The sequence below is a fragment of the Sturnira hondurensis genome, unplaced genomic scaffold, assembly GCF_014824575.4.
Source record: "Sturnira hondurensis isolate 20B ecotype Veracruz unplaced genomic scaffold, ASM1482457v3 Scaffold0000780, whole genome shotgun sequence".
NCBI classification, from domain to species: Eukaryota; Metazoa; Chordata; class Mammalia; order Chiroptera; family Phyllostomidae; genus Sturnira; species Sturnira hondurensis.
The window spans coordinates 23,577,245-23,598,364 of record NW_028073411.1 but is presented as its reverse complement, the minus strand read 5'-3'; the positions used below and the strand labels follow the sequence as shown (position 1 = coordinate 23,598,364).

General features: G+C 61.7%; 1 protein-coding gene across 2 annotated transcripts in view; it reads right to left on the bottom strand.

The window, feature by feature from the left end:
• SHISAL1 (shisa like 1) overlaps positions 1–21,120 on the bottom strand; it is a 58,318-nt gene that overhangs the window by 25,310 nt on the left and 11,888 nt on the right. The window contains exons 2-4 of one of the 2 annotated variants that reach the window (XM_037049762.1): positions 7,913–8,008; positions 5,681–5,728; positions 5,296–5,461 (exon numbers count right to left, since the gene is read on the bottom strand). In XM_037049762.1, the coding sequence (XP_036905657.1) occupies positions 5,296–5,461; positions 5,681–5,728; positions 7,913–7,976 (278 nt within the window). In that variant the 5' untranslated portion in view covers positions 7,977–8,008. Of the gene's footprint in view, positions 1–5,295; positions 5,462–5,514; positions 5,729–7,912; positions 8,009–21,120 lie in introns of both variants that reach the window. The other variant, XM_037049772.1, reaches the window with a different exon arrangement.

Below are 21,120 nucleotides of genomic sequence, written 5' to 3'. Positions count from 1 at the left end.
GCCGGGGTGGCCAGCTAACCAGTGCTGAACTCCGGACTGGGTCAGGGCTGCCTGAATGCCAACGCCAGCTCTGCAACACGCGCTTGCTGTGGTCTCGGGAAGCCATCTGCAACCCGGACAACAGGGCTCACAAGGTGTGTGTGTGGCGCTGAGGCTTGGTGAGATGCCACGGGGCCTGGAGGAGCAAGGACCTGGAGGGAGCTGCCCCTGTGATTAAGCTTCTGGGTGCTCACTGCCCCCAGCCCAAAGAGGCAGGGCAACCTGTCCAAGGTCACACAGCAGGACGAAGTTGTCCTGAAGAAACAAGGGCTTGGGGCCAACGAAGCAGCATCCACAATACTCGCTGTCCCTCCCTGCAGGCCTGCCCACGGGATTCCAGCCTGGGTGTCTCCCCCTGGCTGGAAACAAATTTGGCCCAGTGATGTGCTTTGGCCAAAACAAACAAACAAATAAACAACAAAAAAACACACAAAAATAAAAACAGGTTGTCACGGCCGCTCCTAAATGGGAGTCACCCTGTGGTTTTGCTGACACTCTTTCCCTCTGCTATGGGGACAGCTCCGTCAGCCTGGGGCACAGAATGCTTGTGTCAGAGCCGCAGGGGGCCCCAGAGAGACCTGGAGGGGGAGCCCAAAATGAGCCTTCGTGTCTCGAGCCCCACGGTCATCCCTGGGGCTGCTCATTCTCATGGCAGAACTGAGCCCCCGTCTCGAACCCCGCTCTGCCGCGTGGGCGCTGTGTGGCCACGGGCAAGTCTTCACCCTCTCTGAGCCTCAGCCCTGGTGCAGCGCGGCCAGCGAGGCCTCCTGTATAGACCGCACCTCTGCGCAGGTGAAAGGGTCGGTGGGAGGCCCCTCGCATCACCCCAAGTGCTCGTAAGTGTTCACTTGTCTCCTGTCCCCGTCCCCGTGGGGGGGGGGTATTCAGATCAGGAAACGTGGATTCTAGACGCGCCCCTGTCCTGACAAAGCTGCCAGTGTGTGTAGGTCTTACACCTAACGGGCCTCGGTGGGGCTGAGCAACCAGCAAGACCACCGAGGCTTCTGACCTCACACCAGGACTGGACACAGAGCCCGAAGCGTGCTGGGGGGTGGTGCCCAGCCCACAGGACCAGCCCAGAGCACCCTGGCACCTCTGTCCTGAACACTAGGGCTCCCGTGCCTGGCAGTGGGCTGGGCGTGGCTGTGGCCCTTGCTCAGCCTGCCCTTCCGCCAGGCAGCAAGGACCAAAACAAAGCATTCTTTTCCTCCAGGAAAACACAAACAAACGTCCTCAGCAGCGCTCTCCAGTGCCCTGTCAGCGGTCCCGCCTTCTGGCCGATTGACCAGCGGAGCGGTGGGGTGGGCAGGCGCCAGGCGGTCCTTGCCCCTAATGGACCTTGTGCCTCTTCATGAAGCCAGACCGGCCGGGGTCACGGCTGCCCTGGTCCGTGCAGACCGGGGCCGATGGACGCTGTCCTGTCTGGGATGTGGGACCAGCTGGCCTCTTGGCTGAGGTCTCGTGCATCGGACACATCCTAGCAGTGGCAGAGCCTGTGGCCAGAACAAGGACCTGGGTGTCCCCCAGGTCAAGGGACTGGAGCAAGAACAGGTGAGTGCACCTGCCTGAGCCTGGCCCTTCCTTCTCCCTCCTGGAATAGCGGTGAGGATTAACGACTCACCCAGGGGATGACCAATCCAGCGCCCCAAAGGGTGGGGCAGTCCCCGAGAGGGACTCTACCTGGCTCCCCTCATACACCAGGGCCATTCAGGACTTTCTGGCCTCGCAGGCCCCGTCCCTCCGGGTCCATGGACCCACCCTGAACAGAGCTCCGGGACTCAGCTCTCTCCTCCCCACGGTGCAGCTCCGGTTGCCCCTCTGCCACACCCTCCCCCACGCCTTGCTGCCCTCAGGAGAAAGTCTGAGCACCCACCCTGGCCCACCCTGCTCCCTCCCAGACCCTGCTGCCTGTCCGGTCTCCACTGTTCTCCTCACACCTGACACTCAGGCAGTGGCAACGCCAAGGGTCAGGACTCTGCCTGGAAAGTCTCATCCCTCTGGACCCTGTGGCTCCCAACGCCCGAAACACTTGCGAACACACAAGACCGGTCTCAGGCCTCGCTCCAAGGGCGCAAGGAGCTCTGCGACCAGACCAGTGGGGTGAGGAGCGGGGCTCACCACAGGACCAGGCAGCCGCTGGGCCCCTTCCGGGATGTGGGAAGGGAGGTGGTGGGGCGCTCAGTGAAGAACAAGGAATAAGGCCTCCCCCCAGGCAGTGGCCGGGGCTGATCCTGCACCCACACTTCATCGTCAGAAACTCGGTTGAGTGGCACAGCCAGGGTGCTGGGTGGGGCCAGCAGTGCAGCCCCCGCAGGGAAGGGCGGGCCCAGGTGCCAACACAGCTTCCCCTGCATCCCAGCCTGCGGCCCCTCCGGCTCCAACCTGGGCCTCACGGCTCTGCCAAGGACCGGTGGCCCTAACTAGGCAGGTTACTTGGCCTCTTCCAGGCTCCGCTTCCACTGGTCAGTGGGCAAAGGATGGGGACTCAGAGGGGAGAGCTGAGCACAGAGCCCGTGCGACGTGCCAAAGGCTCTGTGACGCCATTTGAACTTCCAGCATAAGGGCTGAGCTAAGCTTCGGATCTTCAGTGTTTCCGGTCCCCTGTGGGAAGGCCTGTGTTTGGGGGTCCCGCTCTTCGCCAGCGTGGCCAGGGCCCGCTGTGAAATCCTGTGTGTGGGCTCGAATTACAGAAAGCTGTGGGCCGCCAAACCAGGGTCCCAGATGCCACTCTCCAGAGCCTTGGAGAAGTCTGGCCATGCTCCTGTCTTTTGTCTGGCGTTTGGCCCTCGACCACAACAGAACACGTCAGGGTCCTCACCCCAGGCCTGGCACTGCCCTCCCCTCTCAGGGAATCAGTCGTTGGTCTTATAAACCGCTTGGGCCCGATTCCAGGCCTGGTTCCCGCCCTTGTCATGGGCCGGCCTTGCTGACAGACGCCACATACAGGATTGTCCTAAGGCCTGAGCAGTGGGAAGACATTCACCCTGCATCTGAGGAAGGAAGGCCGGGGAGCGGGCTGTGGCGGGAGGAGGGGAGACTGGGAGAGAGTCAGACCTCCTGCCTGACCAAAGGGAACAGAGAGGCGACTTCCCCAAGCGAGCTGGGCACAGTGGGAGAGCACGGGAGCCCAAACACCCAACACCCAACAGACCAGGACTCAGAGTCCCTCTGACAGTCACTCAACAGACACTCCTTTCAAGTGGGTTTTTCTTCACCATGAAAAGAGTACGTTTGTCCTAAGAATCAGCCTCAGAGTCATTAGCGAAATATCTGAAGCATCCCCATTCAAGTGAGGAGGATGATGAGAATGCCCAACAATTCCAAAGCCTGTTTTAGAGGTACTTGCCAACAGGATTGGACAAGAAAAAGAAGTGAGGCACGAACTTGGAAATCAGGAAATAGTTATTATTGTTTGTAAATAGCAAAGTAAACCTAAGAGAAACAACTGAAAAAGTATTACAAAGATGAGAAATATTAGTTAGCTGGCTGAGTGTAAAATTCACGTATAGAAATTCCTGGGTACAATCATCTGAACAGCAGCTGCTTAGAAGACAGAGTGGAAGAAAATACCTTAGTTATAGTAGCATAAAAATACATAGAAATAAATGTGAAAGATGTGCATGATATCTATATCAAGGAAACCCCAAATTACTGTGAAAGAAAATTTGAACAAATGGGAAGACACAGCATGTTCTGGGAGAGGAATATTCAGCATCATGAAAAGTCAAATCTCCTGGAGTTAATGTATGAGTTCAACACAATCTCAGTAACAAATGCCAACTGGATGTTTGGGGGAGTGGGCAGGGGCACCACACAAGCTAATTCCAGAGCCCTTATAACGAAAGAGCCGTGGAGAATAGACCGAGACGACTGTAAAGCACAGTAAAGGCTCAGCGTGGTATTAATCATAGTGTGGTGCCCACGTGTGGGTAGAAAACCCATTTCACACTCAGGACTCCGTACTTAATACTTTAATACTCAAAGTGAGTACATTACAGGATATGCATTTGCATTTCTTGCCAGTGGGAAAAAGACAGACAATTCAGTGGCTGTGTTGGGACAGCAGCCTATCCATTTGGAAAAATAAGAAAACGTTTGATTCCTACATCAAAGCTGATATCCAAATACATTTCTGACAAAGATTTGAAGGCAACAAATTAAAACATAAAAGAAGTAAAAAAAAGGGGGGGGTTATTTTAATGATCTCAGAGTAAAGAAGGTCTTTCTTAGTACGATACAAAAGCCAGAGACATTTAAAAAAATTAGACACAACTGACTATATAACAATTACAAATAAGGCAGGAGCCCTGGCTGGTGTGGCTCAGTGGATTGGGTGACAGCCTAAGAGCCAAAGGGCCACCAGTTCGATTCCCAGTCAGGGCATATCCCTGGGTTGAGGGCCAGGTCCCCAGTAGGGAGCATTCGGGAGGCACCACACACTGATGTTTATCTCTGTCTCTTTCTCCCTCCCTTCCCCTCTCTCTAAAAGTGAATAAATAAAATCTTTTTAAAAAATTAAGCATGGGGAAAAAAGCATCACAAATGTGAAGACAGATTGAGAAAATCTTTATAATGCATACTCCCTTCCCATATAAAGAGTTCCTGTAAATAAATAAGAAAGTGGACAAAGATTCAATGGGAGCACGATGGAGGACATACATGGCTGGCTCAGAGTAAGAGAAACACGAACGGCTCTCCAACACGTGACCAGAGGCTAGTGCCACTCAGAAGGAGAGAAACGCAGGCTGCTTACACCAGAGCACACGCCCACTGCTTTCCTGCTCCGAACCCGCCTCTCTGACCACTCCTAAGTGTTCCCTCCATCGGGCCCTGTCTCAGATTCTTCGATCACCCTAGGGAAGGAGGCTGTGTCGGAGTAACCTCTGGGTCAAGAGTATCAACAAGAAACTGTTGAACGAATAAGGAACCAATAAAGGAACTTGGGTCCCCTGGGCTCCAGGCCCAAGCACTTTTTGCCTAAAAGCCTTTCACACACACACGACCTCATTTAATTTGGCGGCAGTCTTGAGAGGTAGGCGTCATGCGCCCATTTCTCAGAAGACAGGCTGAAGCTCTGAAGAGAGAATTGGCCAGAAAACCTGGTCCTTTGAACCCCTCAGGTCCCTTGCAGCCACCTCCCATCCTGGCCACCATTCCTCAACAACTGCCCCAGGGCTTGGGGTGCACAGCTGACACCCAGCCTTGAGGGGGGTCCACACGGGGTAGGGGGGAGGCGTGGCCCCAGCGGGCACTCACTTATGCGTGTAGCCCTCAGAGCTGGCCGTGAGGTTCGCCTGCATCACCGCCTGGAACTCCGTCTCGTTGCAGCAGTACTTGAAGACTGTGTTGTTATGGTGACAGCACAGGATGAAGGTTTTGTTGTCCGAGAGCCGGGGGCAGTGGAAGCCGAAGTGGTAGTGGCCTTTGTGGTNCCACACGGGCGGGGGGGGAGGCGTGGCCCCAGCGGGCACTCACTTATGCGTGTAGCCCTCGGAGCTGGCCGTGAGGTTCGCCTGCATCACCGCCTGGAACTCCGTCTCGTTGCAGCAGTACTTGAAGACTGTGTTGTTATGGTGACAGCACAGGATGAAGGTTTTGTTGTCCGAGAGCCGGGGGCAGTGGAAGCCGAAGTGGTAGTGGCCTTTGTGGTCAGTGTAGGGCTCACAGACCCGGAAATGCGCAGACAGGACTGGAAAACAGAGGCCCAGGGCTCGGCGGGGGCCCTCACAGGCCGGAGCACCAGCGGTGGGGCCTGGTGGGGTCTGGTGGGTCTGACCTAGGGTCCCGCGGGTCTCTGCCCACCGAGCAAGCCTCACCTCCGTCAGGAAGGCCCCTCTGGGCTTTCCCACCCCCTCCCTCCGAAGACAGCCCTGCACACTCTGTGGCCCCCGCCGGGGCTCCTCCTGTGGACCCTCCATAGCATCGCTGTACATGGCAGGAGCTCACCTAGGAAGCGTTAACTACAGCCTTGTGGGCTCTGCCTCCTTTAGGCCAGCTGGCTACTTTAGCGGGCAGGTCTGAGGGCCCAATTTACAGACGCAGAAACTGAGGTTCAGAGACCTGCCGTGACCTGCCTAAGCTGGGAGGTGGTGGTGGAGTGGGCATCCACCCCAGCCTGCCCAGGGTGGGAGCCCTCTGCGTGCCGCCATCACCGGCTTTACCCACCTCCGCCGCTGTGCGGCCAGGGTTGGGGGAGGCCTGCTGACAAGCCTGGGCTGGCTCTGGGTGAGCGGCGTGGGTGCAAGAACCAGTCCCCCTGGGGAGAAAGGGCACCCGCTGCGTTCCTCGGTTTCTACTAAACCAGTGCCCTAGACCTGAAGGTGCGCAGGAGCCTGTCCCAGGGGCCCCGCCTCCCAGTGACAGCTGCCCTGGCCCCAGAGATGGGCCCTATGCAGCCACTGCGGCCGCTGCCGGCCCAGGACGGCATTCACTATCCTGCCAATGGTGATAAGCAGGAGAGAAACGTGAATAAATACAACAATGGAAAAATCCTGGAGCCGCTGTCTCGGGCTTAATTAGTATCTTCATAAAAGGGATCGCTGTATCTAATTTGTAACACTGAAAAGGGCCCTAGCTGGCTGAATACATTTCTCCAGCCACAAAGGCGCTGCTTTGGCACACGCTCCTCTGGCTGGTTGGAAGCTCTGTCTCCGTGAGGGGTGCTCAGAATGCAGCCCACCCAGCCCCCGGTGTCCTCCGCCCGAGCTGTCCAGGGGTGTCCCAGTGGGGCCCTGCTGGCTGGTGGGCGCCTGGGCGGCCTGGGGAGCCCCTGGACCCTGCTCCAAGCCCAGCAGTCTCTTCTGTGGAAGGGAGCATGGCCATCACGGGAGCCGGGCCCCTGCATCTCAGCAGTCAGGGGAGCTCCAGGTCCCTGGCTCAGCCACCTCCTCGGGGAACAGAAGGCCTCTCAGGGGACACAGAGGTCACCGAGTAAGTCCCTGGAGGACACGCCTTCTCGTTTAGTCCCGTGTGCTCCCATTGTATGGATGAGAACACCGAGGCCCAGAACTGCGGTCTCCACGTGTGAGCTGCTGAGCTGCATGCTCTGAGGGCTGGCGGGCAGGACTTTGGGGCCTCAGGCCCCCCAGAGGACTTTTTGAATCAGAAGTGCTGGCCTGGGGCCGGGGAGTGTGGACTAGCACCGCTGACGGGCTTGGGTTTGGGATGCAGGGTCTGGGGAATGACATGCTGGAGGGGGGAGATGAGCAAGGGGGTACAGAGGTTCTTCGAGAGACACAGGGAGAGAGAGACAGGGTGACAGGCAGGGCCGAGCTGGTCAGGGCTCCACGTACACAGCCACCCTTGCCATTGGGACTAGAGCAGCTTCCCTCGCTGCCTTGGAGACGCCGACGGACTGGGTTTCTGCCCATCTTCACCAACGGGAGAGCAAGACCCCACCTGTAACCCCAGCTGGGGTCACTGCATGGCCCAGGAGGCTGATGCTAGGAGGTGGGGCGCAGCGGGGGTTCGAATCCCAGCCCCTCACTGGCTGGGCTGTCTCTGGCTAGCCGGCTTCCTCCCCAAGCCTCAGGGTCCTCATCCACACAAGGAGAGGCCTACATCGCTGGCCTTTGACTTGAAGGGGCAGGGGAGAAAATTCCAGGAAGGTCCTTTCCCAGGCTGGGTGGCAGCCACCGTGAAGGCCCCAGCCTCTGAGAAAACGTCTCGGCTGCGCCCCCAGGCAGGCGCATGAGGTGCATCCCCGGGGTGCCTCTCTGAACAGAAGCTCCTCACGAGGGGGGTGCCAGTGGGGCAGGGGACTCGGAGCACCCCTAGTCAGCACCCGTAACGCCAGCTGGGCTGGCATGGGCCTGAGAAGGGTCGCCTTGCCCCCCACGTCTCCCCCTCCACCGAGCACCCTCAGAGGCCCTACCTGCAGAAATCAGCAGTGAGAGGACAGTGAGCACGTTCAGGGACTGCTGGCCACAACTGGTCATCGTTCGGCTTGCATCGGTCCGTCCAGCGCCGCCTGTTCAACGAGACCCGGAGAGGCCGGTGTGGGCTGCTGTCGGCAGCGGGGACAGACACTGACTGTGTCGCCCACAGCGGGGAGCGCGGCGCGGACGGGGACGCGGGCTTGCTGGGAGCAGGGGCCGAGCCGCGGAGGATGGAAACACGCCATCCAATTTCCTTTCTGGAACGCACGACCTTCCCCCACTAGTCAACTGTCACCTCCTCTTCTTTTCTCGGCAAAATGAGACTTCATCAGTGGACGCGGGGCGCAGGTGGTGGAGATAACCGAGGGCAGCCTCGGAGAGGAGACTGCTTGGGGGGCACCCCCCACCCCGCCGCCCCCGTCGCCCGGCTGTGCACAAGCCCTGATTTCTCTTAACTTCACCGCCATGTGCATCGGGCCGGCCACCTTCCAGGCATCGGGGACCCCGTGGTGAACTGAACAGACACAAGCAGAACTAAATAGAAACCGTGCCTCCCCCGGCGGGCACGCCAGTCACAACCCACAAACAGATGGACATTTAAAACGCCAAGGCCCCTGGGGAGCCGGCCTGGCGCACAGGCCGCGGGGACTCGTGCAGTCGCCAGCCCGCCCCACGGGCAGCCGCGCAGCTCACGGGCGCCGGCCGACAGGTGGGAACAGCCAGCGTCCGCAGACGGACGAACAGAGAGGCCGAAACAGGCCCGACCGGGCCACGGGAACAACAGTCCGCCTTCGAGAGGCAGGAAACTGACTCCAGCTGCAACATGGGGGAACCCGAGGGTGTCGCGCCGAGCGGACAAAGCCAGTCATTCAAGCGCTGATGCTGCCGGACGCCACTCCTATGGGGTCCCGGAGGGGTCCCACTCACAGACAGACGGTGGCATGGGGGTCGCCAGGGGCTGGGGTCGGGGGATGGGGAGTTCGTGGTTAAGGGGGACAGTCTCGGTTTGGGGAGATGAGAATGTCGTCCACCCGCGTGAGTGCACCTGGTGCCGCCGAGCCCTGCGCTGAAAAGAGGCTCAGGTGGCCACGTGTGTGTGCGTATCACAGTCCAGGGAGCTGGGAGGGGAGATAAAGCGAGGTGCGTGCGTGGGGTGGGGGTGCAGGCTGCTAACACGGGCCCTCTGGGCGGCCTCACGGCGGAGGTCTCCGCTGAGCAGACTTGAGTGCCAACAGAGCAGCAGGGTGGCTCCTGGGGAGGGGCTGCAGCCTGGGGGGCACCCAGAGCAAAGGTCCTGAGGTGGGGGCACTGGGAAGCCAGTGTGGGAAGGGAGACAGGATGAATTTGCTGAGCACCTACTATGTGCCAGGCCCTGATGACACCCCACTATGGTGTATGAATTTTGTTCCCCCAAAATTCACATTGCAGTCCTAACCCCAGTAATTTAGAACCGGCCTTTACTGGGAAGGGGGGCTGGTGAAAATGGGATTGGCTGAGATGAGGTCACACTGGAGGAGGGTGGGCCCTGACCCAACATGACCCATGTCCTTACAAAGAGGAAACACGGACACAGAGGTGCACCTGCGGAGAAGCCGTGGGAAGGGGGACGCAGAGATGGGGTGAGGAGCTTACAAGCCAGGGAACCCCAAGGACTGCCAGAAAACCCCCAGAAACTAGGGGAAACTAGTCTCCCCCAGAGCCCCCACAAGGAGGAGGCCCTGCAGACCCCTGGCCTCAGACTCTGGCCTCCTGGTGGGGGGAGCATTTGTCGGGGAGCCCCCAGCCTGGGGCACTCCGTTCCCGCAGCCCCTGGAGGGTGGACTGTTCTCACTGGCTCAGCTGGGAGCAGGATGTGACTGGGGCCGGGGACATGGGGAGAGCCAGGTCCACCTCGGTGAAGGCCCTGTGGGCCTCCTGGCCGTGCCGTGCCGCATCTGCACAGCAGGCTCCTGTCCAGCCCCCGGGGGCGGCCCCAGAGGTGTGCACACACAGTGCAACTTGCTGCCGGAGAACACGCTCTGGAAGAGGGGAGGGAGGGGGCCCACACGCAGCCCACAAGAGCGACCCCTCTGACTGCCCACTCTGTCCCAGGGAACTGGCCCGGCCTGGGGCTCGGCACCAGGGGCCACCAATAAGTTGACCTGTCCTCACTCTCAAAGCTGGCAGCCTGGTCAGGGAGAATGCAGGAACGCCAGCCAGGCCCGAGGCTGGGCTGCCTCCTGCTCCGTGGCTGGCAGGGCAGGAAGGCACGGGGGCAGCCTGGGCTCTGGGGACTCCGCCGCGAGGAGGCAGGGCCAGACTCTGGGCCAGTCTCAGGAAGGTCGGGATCTGGCCCGGCCGGCCCAGGTCTCGGGTCCTCGGTCTCCTCACCGGTGCCTGGGCTGCGTAGAGGCATGCGGGTAGCAGGAGCCCTTCTTTGGACGTTGGAGCCAGGATTTTTTAGAAACGGGGTGGCAAGTCCCGAGGATAAAGCTGACGTGCCTCGGCACGGTGCTTGCCTCTAGTGCCCCTGTGGGCCCCTGGGGAAGGGCCCTCCCGTCTCTCCCTCCCACCCTGAGCCTGCGCTGCCCCACCGGCTATGTGCTGCTTAATTGCTCTGAGCCGGGGTGTCCTCCCTGCCTCCCCCGGGGCCCTCTGGTGAGGATGGAGGAGATTAAAGCATTTCAAAGTGCTTAGGAAGGGACTTCTGCTGGGGAGCCTAGGGATCAGCCCTGGAAACCGGCGGGGAGGCGTGGAGGAGGCCAGGCCCTCTGAGAGGGCACCTGCCACGAGGCCCTACCCCACAGATGGGGAGCCACGCCCACTGGGGGCAGAGATGAGTCCCCAGACTCCAGGCCCTTCTGGCCCCTGCAGGTGGGGCTGCCCCACCTTTGGAACTGAGGCTCAAGGCTGAGAGCTGGCGGGTCGGTCCAATGAATGCCAGGAGGAAGGGGTCCACCTCTGCCCAGCGCACTCCCCTGCTGCTCCCACAAAGCCCTGCATACATGGGGGGAAGCTGTCACTCACACTTGGGCATCCTCCCCTCATTCCTGTGTGTCTATGTCCTGCATCCCTTTAGAAGCTGCTCCAACGCCACCTCCTCCAGGAAGCCTGCCTCCATTTCATCAGCTGGAAGAAGTTGGTCTCTTCACTGAGAGCTATCAGACTCCGTCTCTCACAGTAATGCATTAATTCGTGTGTTCATTCATTGACTTTTTCAGCACCTACTCACTGACTGCTGACTGTTGAAAGGGGTCTGAGTTGGGCTCTAGGGACTGGGAGGATGGGGGTCCCTGCCGTCAGGGGCACTGGGTGGGGATGCCCACCAGTAATACCTGGAGTGATTGGCCCCCATGCCCTACTCCATCAGCCCAGGAGGGTCCCAGACCAGGGCCTTGCCAGCTGGGGACAGTAGTCACAGAGCTAGGACTCTGAAGTCCCACAGAGATGGGTGAGAATCCCAGCCGGGGACACAGGCCCTGGGCCCTTGGGACGGTCTGGGGGAACTGAACAGTGGCCTGGGGCCTGTGGTGAGGGTTACCCTGCCTGTGGGTGTCCGGGTCCTGCTCACTGCCGGTATGCCCCGCCATGACACTCTGTGGCTGCATCTGTCCCCTGCCCACTGGCGCACTCCTCGTGGTCTGCTCTGTCTCCTTGGCCTCTCCTAGGGCTGCCTGGCCAAGGTCAGGGTGCGGACCCTCTGGGTTGGGGAGGGGCCTGTCCTACCTGCCCAGGCTCCCAGGGCAGCTCCTGTGCCAGAACCGAAGGCCGAATCTGGCGGGGTAGAAAAATCCACCCCCTGGGAAGTTACGTAAGATTACCTTTCGAGCACCAGGGCAGGGAAGCCTGGGAGCCAGTGCCCCTTCCCTGTCTGATCAGGAACCGTGCGGCTCGGTCTCCAGGACAGGGCCGGCCTCAGGGATCACTATCAAGAGCGCTGACATTCACAAGGCCAAAGCCAACACCTCAACCCTCCTCGGGTTGGCAGAGGGGCACCTGGGCTCCGGGACTTTGAGCTCGGGTGAGGAGGGCATGTCATCCCAATACTCCCTGCTGGGACACCCAAGGGGACATCTGCAGGAAGCTGCTCCAACAGCAACAGGCATGTGGGCGGGAAGGGTGCGCACCCCACCTCGCCACTACCCCGCCAGGCGTTGCTGCTGGGTGCTGCAGCCTCAGGGGCCTCCGCTCGGGTCTGGCTTTCGCTGGCTGAGCTCATCCCAGGTGTTGGGCTCCGGCTTTTCACCATGGGACTTCAGGAAATTCCCATCAGCCAGTGAGGTGGATCACCAAACCCCCATCTCGTGAAGAGGGAAACTGAGGCTCAGAGAGGTGAAGTGACTTGCCCAAGGTCGCTCAGCCACTGGGCGGCTCAGACAGGAGGCCAACCCAGACTTCAAACTTACTCTCCCTCCCGGCCCAGAGGGGTCTGCGGGGCCCCGGACGCCCACCAGACAGCATATGCACCACAGGCAGATTCGATTTACCATCCAGGTTCCATTTCTTTGAAAATTGGTAAACTGCCCAGGATGGCCACTCGTGGCCAACAATAAGCTCAAATAGCTGTAAGAACATTCCGACGAGGGGGATGCGGACTGATCCACAGTCACGAGCCAGGCAAGCATCTCTGCGGTCTGCCCCCGGGGTCAGCTGGGGACTGCAGTTCCCAGATTTGAGGATTATTTTTAAACACCGAATTTGGTGAGGCCAGAGAGGAGAAGAAAGAGGGCATGCAAAGATAAACAGCAGGGGAAGATGAATTAAATCCCAGAGGGAACAACAAGTCTGTTTTGGTCAGTGCGGCGGGCTAGGCAGGGGAGGGACGGCGGCAGAGGCGGGGCCTGTGGGTGTGCGGGAAGGGGCGGCCATGGACACCCCAGGCCTGACAGCTGGCCCCTGACCCAACGCTGGGAGACTCTCGCATCAGGGGGCCCACCCCCTCTGACCCCACCACACCCCCTCCTGGGCGTGGCCAAGCGCATCACCTCTGTCCTGGACCAAGTCAAGGGCGGCACTGCCTGTAGGTCAGGCCCTTGGGCTTGGGCCACACCTCCCGGGGCCAAGTCCTGGCTCCACAATTTGTAACCATATCCCATGTGACCTGGGACAAGTCTCCTCAGTGTTCTTGGCTAAAATGGGAACAGGAATAGTATCTAATCCCTGTGACAACTGAATGAAGCGGTGCGTCTGAGCGCTTGGGAGGGGCCGGCGTCCAGCAGGAGCCCCACGGTGCCCGTGGTGCATGCTGTGTGCCTCCGCCCAGGCCTCGCCCGCCAGTCCAGGAACTAGGCTGTCCTCGGGGCCCACTTTCTGACCACGGCCTGCCTCCTGAGGAGTCCGGGTGGTTCCGAGTTCAAGTCCATGCTCATTCCTGAGCACCCCCTGATGTCGCTGCTCACTCTCCCCGCTCCTCCAGCCCAGCCCAGCCCTCGGGGACCTGCTCTATGGAGCCCGAGCTCCGGACGCCTTCCCCTCCCTCTCCTGCCTGGGCAGTCCCCGCCTTTCTCTCATTGGAGCAGTGTGAGTGCCGTGAATTAGTAACGGAGCAAAAGCAGGGCCCTTCGTGGCCTCAATAAGGTGCCCAAGGGCAGCAGGTGCCCAACAGACAGGTCTGCAACTAACAATGGGCAGGCAGCAGCAATGGCTGTGGGGTGCCCCCCCTGCGCAGAGCCCCCTCCCCCCTCGCCACACCCCAGGCCGCACTATCACCTTCCCAAGGTGCAGGTGGAGGGAGGGGGGCAGAGCCAGCATTCAAGCGCGTGCCCTGCCTACACCGACAGACGAGCGTTCACATGTGCACATGCGTTAGTGCACAAGCTGTCTGTGGTGAGGTTTAACCTCCAGCAAGCTCCCCAGAAGAGCTTCCCGGGGCCCTTCGCTGGTGGGGCAGGCCTCATCTGCCCATCCGTTTCCCGGACAGCATCCACTCTGCTGTTGTGAAATCTCCCCCCGAAACCTCACTGTGCTCTGCAGGCTGAATCTGCCCCTCCTATCTCCTCCACTTCCCGCTCCCCGAATCTCCCAGGTCTGCGGGGTCTCCCTGAACTGCCCTTGTCCCTTGCAACCCACCTGAAGCTTTCAAAAGGCAGATCCCATTCCATCAGCCCTCGGTTAAATCCCCCCGAGGGCCTCCCACGGGGCATCGGGGTGCAAACCAGACTCGGGCCAGGGTGCTAGCCACCCTGGCCATGCTCCAGCCCCTCCCCATGCGCTCCCCCGCCCCACCATGCTGTGCCTTCCCTCCACCTGGCAGGTTCAGACACAACTCCCAGACCTGAGTCCTCCAAGTGGCCTTCCCTGACCCCTGCACGCGGCTGGAGGCCCTGCTGTGTGTGCTCACTGCCCCCCGCGCTCACTGCCGTCCACCTTTCCTGTGACCCCAGACAGCGGCACGGGGCCTCTCCGGGCAGCGCCTATCCCCTTACTGGGCTGTGACCTGGACAAGGACTGGGACTGGGCGACATAATTTGCAGGGGCCGGTGCAAAATGAAACATGCAGAGCCCTTTGTTCACAACGACAGATCCTTTCTGGACAGGGACGGCAGGGCCTTAGACCAAGCGGGTGCCTGGCCTGGTGTCCATCTGCTGCTTACTAGCTGGCCCATCTGGGCACGTCACGCCCTAGCCTCAGTTTCCTCACCTGTACCATGGGCACTGGGCCCCCACCTCGCTGGGGGACTGAAGGGGGATGGAAAGGACCAGAAGTGCTGGCGGGGACATCGGCACATGGAACCGGCGCCCCGCGAGCGACTCTTCTCTGGAGCTGACCACTGCTGACGACCTGAGAGGCCCCCGTGCGCCGGGTGGTTTGAACGCCACACCTGCCCGTCCAGGCGTCCCTTTCTTGCTGTGCCTGGGCCTCCCGCCCCACCTGCTGCTGACCACCCCCGTCTGGAACACACTCCGCAAGGGGGCGACAGTCCCTCTGTGGCCCCCGCCATGCTGGGCACATAGTAGGTGCGGAAGAAGCGTTTGCTGCCCAAAGAGTAGGCGCTCCACCGGCACCTCACCAGCCGGCGGGCCGGGTTCGAGGTGCTGCGGAGAGTGCATGCTCAGACCCCGGCCGAGGTCTTGGTCAAACTCCCACATTTCACTGCCACCACCAGGAATGACCCTGGGCACCAGCGTCGTGGTGGGAGCCCTTGCTTTAGCCAAGAAACGCCACCTCCGGGTGGTGGGAGGGCTCAGAGTCCTGGATCTGAAGCCCTGGGCCCCCGTGCCCCAGGTCAGGTGGGCAGGAAGACCCTCGCTCTGAGGGGCCCCTGTAGGGTCAGGGTGGCAGGGAGAAGCCTGCTCTGCCCAGAGCAGTGGGGGGCGTGTCTGGGCTGGGACGATGCGCAGGTCACCACGGCATCTTCTTCCTTCAGCAACACCCCCACCTGCCCTGCCTGCAGGCTGGGCTCTGGGTCAAGTTCAACCTCAGCTTCTTTGTGAGGCTCCCGTTCTTGAGCCCTCTCCCTGGGCCAGCTCTGCCCTCCCCAAGCCCTCCCCACTTCACCAGTGAGGAAACTGAGGCCCAGGGAGCGGGCTGGTCTGCCCGAGGGCACCCAGCTGAAGGAGGCTTCACTGCAGGTCCCCTTCCTGCTGAGGCCCTGGGCAATGGGAGCCCTGCGCCCTGCCCCAGGCCACGGGGCCACCGGCTCCCACACCTGCCCGCTTCCTCCAGGTGAAGGGCCAGGGCTCAGCCGGAACCATCCCGGGCCGCAGCTCGGCCCCCTCCACCTCGCTCTGGCCTCCTGAGTTATGGGGCTGCAGCAGGGGGGTGAGACAACCCTGGAGACCCCAGTGGCACTTTTTCCCACTCGAGAGACACGAAAACACCACACAAAGAATGAAGCAATGAAAGTGGCGGTGGAGAGAGGAGAGGCAGACTCACAGAAGGAAGGCCTGCCAGGCCGGGGGCGGGGGGTAGGGAGGCGGGGGCAGGGACCAGTCCCTTCCAGCTCTCGGGCCTCTGTTCCAGCCTCTCCCTGGGAGTAGCTGGGCCCTGGACCTTCATGAGGGCGAGCACCGAGCCTGTTTCCCACCTGCACACGGGGATAATACCCCCACCTTGCAGGGGTGCTGGCAGGGCCTAGGAGGTGAGGGAGGCATCTGCTCCCTCACTCATTCATTCATTCCACACTGACGGTGGGCTGCAGACTTCAGGCTCTGTGGTGGGCCAAAGAGGCCATCCACCCTCATGAAGTCAACCAGACACCCACATGCCGTGACGCAGGCATCCTGGTCTGGGCGGGGTGCCCAGAGGAAGCTGAGCTGACAGGTGAGCGGGCCTTATCCCAGCCAGGTGTGTGTGGGCCTGGAGGAGAGCATGCCCACTGGGAGCCCAGCTTGTGCACAGGCCGAGGGTGGACGGAGCTGGGGAGGGGCCAGTGCCCTGGGAGACATGGCCGCAGCAGCAGGTGAGGCTTGGGGGGCACTCCTGGCCCCTGACCACCCCACGATTCCCGAGCTTGGGTGCTGGCCTCTCAGTGAGAAAGGGGTGGGAGGCAGAGCAAAGGACAAGGACAGAGACAAGAGAGTGACTCAGGACTGATGAGCCATTTGAGCTCCCACTGCACCAGGCACTTCTGGACATTCCTGGGCCCTGCTGTGGTGGGGGAGGGGAGGGGGTGCTGGTCCAGCTCACATAGCTGTGACCCCAGGGGGGGCCCAGGGTCCGTCCCCCTGCCCTCTGCCCAGCCAACCGGGTGTGCCCACAGGATGGCACAGCCAGGCCAAAAGCGGGGGGTGGGGGGCGGGGAGGTGGGAAGTGTGCGGCGTTGGAGGCAGTGGTCACAGGGCAGGGTGGCTGAGCTGGGAACAAGCTTGAAGGAGACCGCAGGAGCATTTGTGTCGTGGCCAGCACCACGGGTGGCATTTAAAGCCAGGCTGCAAAGGAGGCCAGCTCCCTCCCCCTCCTCCCCATGGCCGAGAACCTGCCTGTCCTGAGCGGGGCCGGGGAAGACGTCCTTCCTCATCCCGTGAAGACGCCAGCGCTCTGCATTGCCCGGCCTGGGTACCCCTTGCCCAGGCCGATGAGGAACCTGAGGCAGAAAGGAAGTGACTTGTCCCAGGTCGCCCAGCAGCCAGTCGGCGGTGGGACTATGCCCGATCCCAGGGCAGGGGTCTGGCGGTGGACTCCCCAGGGAAGGGCCAGGTGCCCCAGCAGAGGGACCCAGAGAGACAAAGGGCGGGATGGGCACACTCAGTGCATCAACACCGGACAACGCGTCACGTGGCGCAAGGGCGTCCCCTCCTGCCTCTGGCCTGCACAGGCCGGAAGCAAGGGCCCCGGGCCTGAGGCCTGGCCGCTCCGGCTCCTGTCCCCGCTCTGCCTCTTCTCAGCTTTGTGGCCCTGGGCAAGTGCCTTCACCTCTCTGATCCTGGCCGCCTCCCTGTTTTTAAGCTGCTCTTCAAAAGTGAGCCACACCCCGAGCACCTGGGACAGGTGACAGCGCGGCTACGCTTTTACTCGGTCAGCCCCACAGCAAGGTCAGGGAGTCCAGGGGAGACGTCCCAGCAGCCATGCACGCACAGGGGCACTCAGTCACTGTGCGATGTGGCACCAGCCCCCTCCTGGGCTTCGGGGGCCCTGCTGGCCCGTTGGCACCGGGGCTGACCAGGTCCGAGAACATTCTCAGACGCACTGTTTGTAAGAGAAAACCCCCGGAGACGACCCAGATGGGTAGATGGGAACACACCCCCAGGGCCGGGTCCTCCAGGGGCAGCAGGGGCGGGGCACACAGACCCTTGTTGGGGCCCTCATGCTGGGTGCTGGGTTCGAGGAGGCTTATCGCAGGGGTTGGGATGGTCGAATTCCAGTAAGGACTTGGCTCCAAGCAGACCCCCAGCCTCTGCCTGGAGGATCCCAGACACCCAGTCCTTTTGCCCCAGTTTCCTCATCTGTTAATTTGGGACATCTGTCACAAAATATCCTCCTACAATGGTGATTTGACCTGAGCAGGTGGAGCTGGTGTCGCCCAGGCACAGAGCCCCACCCCACAGCCGCCTCTCCCCAGCCTGGGCGGCGGCCCGGCTGCTCAAGTGGGTGTTCAGCCCCACCCCCGGCCCCTCCCAGGTCGGGGGAAGGTGAGGGCGGGGAAGAGTGTGTGGGGACAGGTTGCCTTTGACCATTCACAGGGGTGTCAGGTAATTCAGGGGTGACAGGATGGGTCTCTACCCGAGGGAGGTGACAGTCCCCAACTGAGGTTGCTAACAGGACACACCACAACTGCCAGCTGCTCTGCAGGTACCCGGGAGGGGAGGGGCCAGCCTGCTGGATGCCGGGTGCTCTTGGCCGTGCCCTTGACACCCTGACCTCCCCAACCCTGTGAGGACGAGGCATTCTGCAGCGCGTGTGAGGTGTCACCACCACTAACAGCAGGTCCCGATGTGGAGCCCCGACCCGGAGCAGACCGAGCCAGGCAACCCAGCTGGGGTGAGTGGCACCCTAGGGTGTCACACCCAAAGCATGGCGTATGCGGAATATGTTGCACCCTGGGGTGAGGTGGCTGGGCCAGAGTGCCGCTGTGGTGGGGAAGACTCAGAGCCTATCAGCTCAGGGCCTTGGGATACCAGGGCACCTGCCAGACCCTCGGTTCCCTCTTCTGTCTGACGGGGACGGTGCTCAGAGTGGGATGCGAAGGGTGGAGACAGTCATGGGGGAGCCTGGACTGACGGCCGGCAGTGTGACCCCAAACCCCTGCTGGGAGCTGGTTAGAGACACAGGCTCTCGGGCCCCTTGGACCCGCTGGATCACAGCCAGGCTGCGGGGCACGAGCTCTGCGCCTTTCCCCGCCCTCTGGGGGGTTCTGTGTCTCGCTCAGTTCCAGAGCCGCAGCACCTGACCAGAGGTCAGGAGACTCCCTGTGAAGGGCCAGGCAGCAGGTGTCGGCCAGCTGGCAGGTCACCAGGCCCTGTGCAGCGACTCAGCTTCGCCGTTACAGGGAGACAGTGGCGGAGACAATGCTGAACCACGGCTGAGGCCGTGTCCCAGTAAAACTTTATTAACTCAACCAGGCAGCCCCAGTCCTCAAACCCTTGTGTGGGAGCCCTGGCTCCCCAGGTGCAGGGCACCCGAGTGCTCCCCAGTGCATCCTAGGCACGGTCTTCCGTCTGGGGCCACCCACCTACAGAGTCAGAGGCCAGTGCCGGCCCACCCCTGGGCACCTGCAGGCGTGAGAGCCCTGGGCTGGGCCCCCACGGGAGGCAGGCAACAGGATTCCCAGGCAGCTAACAGGCCTGTGGGTTCCTCCTGGTGTGATTAGGGGGGCTGGGCGGTTGAGGAGCTGGGGGAGGGGCAGCCCAGCGAGTGATAACAAACCGTGGCAGGAGAAGAGAAGGCCGTTTGCTTCGGTGAGAGAGCCCGTTGTCAGTTGTGATTAAGCGAAGCTGCCTTTAGGCCAATCAGCTTCAAACTCACACCAACAGCGCTGCAGCTGGGACCACAGGGGCGGCACCTGCCTGCTCCCCACTCCAGCCTGGCCCCTCTAAACCCCACGGCGCGCCGCCCCTCGACCCAGCTCCACTTCTGGGGGTTCAGGAGCCTCCGCCCACACTTTCCATAATTGGCACCAAAGCTGCTGAGTGGGAGGCGGGTCAGCGACTGCCCAGGGCCGGGCCAGCTCCAGACGTACCTCCCAAATGTGTCAGCCGCCCTGCTGGGCAGCCACAGGGACCCGCCGTGACCCAGGCACTCCGCATTCAACAGGGCTCGCTGGTGGCCATGGCCGGACAGAAAGGGAAATGGGACACTTCCAAAGGGGGCAAGCAGTGGCCCCGGGCCATCTCCTGAGCACCCGCAAACCTGTGCTTACCCCCACCAGCCTGCAGGGCTCAGGCCTGAACAGACCACGGCCTCAACCTGCTCATCCCACTTCTGGGGCCCACAGCACCCCAAACTTGCTGCACCCCAGACTGAACACCTCTGCCATTCCCAGTCTGTGGTCCCCCATTTGGCTTTGCTGTCTCTCCCCATGGGCCCTGCCCATGAGTGAGGAGTCAGCTTCCCGTCAGGAGTGGGGGGCAGTGAGTCCAGGAGACAGGGAGACCCCCATCCCACACACCCCTGCAGAAACACTCTCTGAGTCCTTGCTCCCGTCCAGGAAACCCGAGGGAGGCCCAGCCCTCGGCCCGAGGAGGCTGCCAAGCTAGGGCCTGGGCTCTGGCGTCAGCCACGTCACGGGCACTGCTATCTCCCTGTCTGCTACCCTCGCCCAGCCTGGGGGCCCCTCCCCAGCACAGCCAGCCGCAGCTGTCTACTCCAACTTCCATTGTTGCCCGTCAGAGGAGACCCAACGAAGGTGTTTGTCTGTGTCCATGGAGCCGACAGAGTCCCTGCCTGCCCGCCCCCCTCCCCAGGCCCAGACGCTTGAGCCCTCCTGGCCCAGACACATGAGGGAGCAGAGAGACGGGTCACAACACAGTCCGCAGCCCAGCCAGGGAGGCCCACTGACTGCCACCCGGTCACCGGGGCAGAGCCTGGCGCCGGGGGTGCTGAACGCGCCTCCCCAGCCCCCTGTATCAGGCTTCCTGCTTTGGGAAAATTTACCTCATTTATGACGGGGAGAAACAGCTGGACGTCCCAGCGTAGGCTGCCATCTAGGTGAACAGAATTACGGAGGCCTGGTTAGTGTGCCGCTGCGGGGAATGTGGGCTCACCGTTTCCCGGGGGGCGGAGGTAAGGCCAGCATCCGCGAAGAGCCCTGCTGCCTGATGGCCTCGTCAGAACCGGGGTGCGGAGGGCGGATTCCACGAGGAGGCAGGGGCCAGACCCGGGCCTGGTGCAGGGCCACCTCTGGGCTGGACAGAGGACTGAGAGGGCAGGCTGGACTGGGGCGGGACAGAGTGGCCCTGGGACCCTGGCCTGTGACACAGCCTCTCTAGGACTCTCACTGTAGTGTGGGGGGCAGACCCCAGCCTCACATGAGTGCTGCGAAGATGAGGTGAGACAATCTCCAGGAAACCCAATCTCCGGGAAACCGTGCTGGGCGGTCGATGGGTGGCCAGCACACAGGGCTTCCCTCTCCCTCCCACCCCCTCTGGCGGCTCAGTTTGCTTAGCACCACTGCAGCCTTCTCAGGGGGGCTGCAGTGCCCCCGAGACATGGTCCTCAGAGGAGGACACAGGCTCGGAGAGGCTGCGGGGGGTCACACAGCTCGCACACCGGCACCTGGGCCTCTCGGTTCTTGCTGCAGGGCTCCCTGCACGATGCCTCGCCGGCCACACCTGGCCCTGCCCTCCA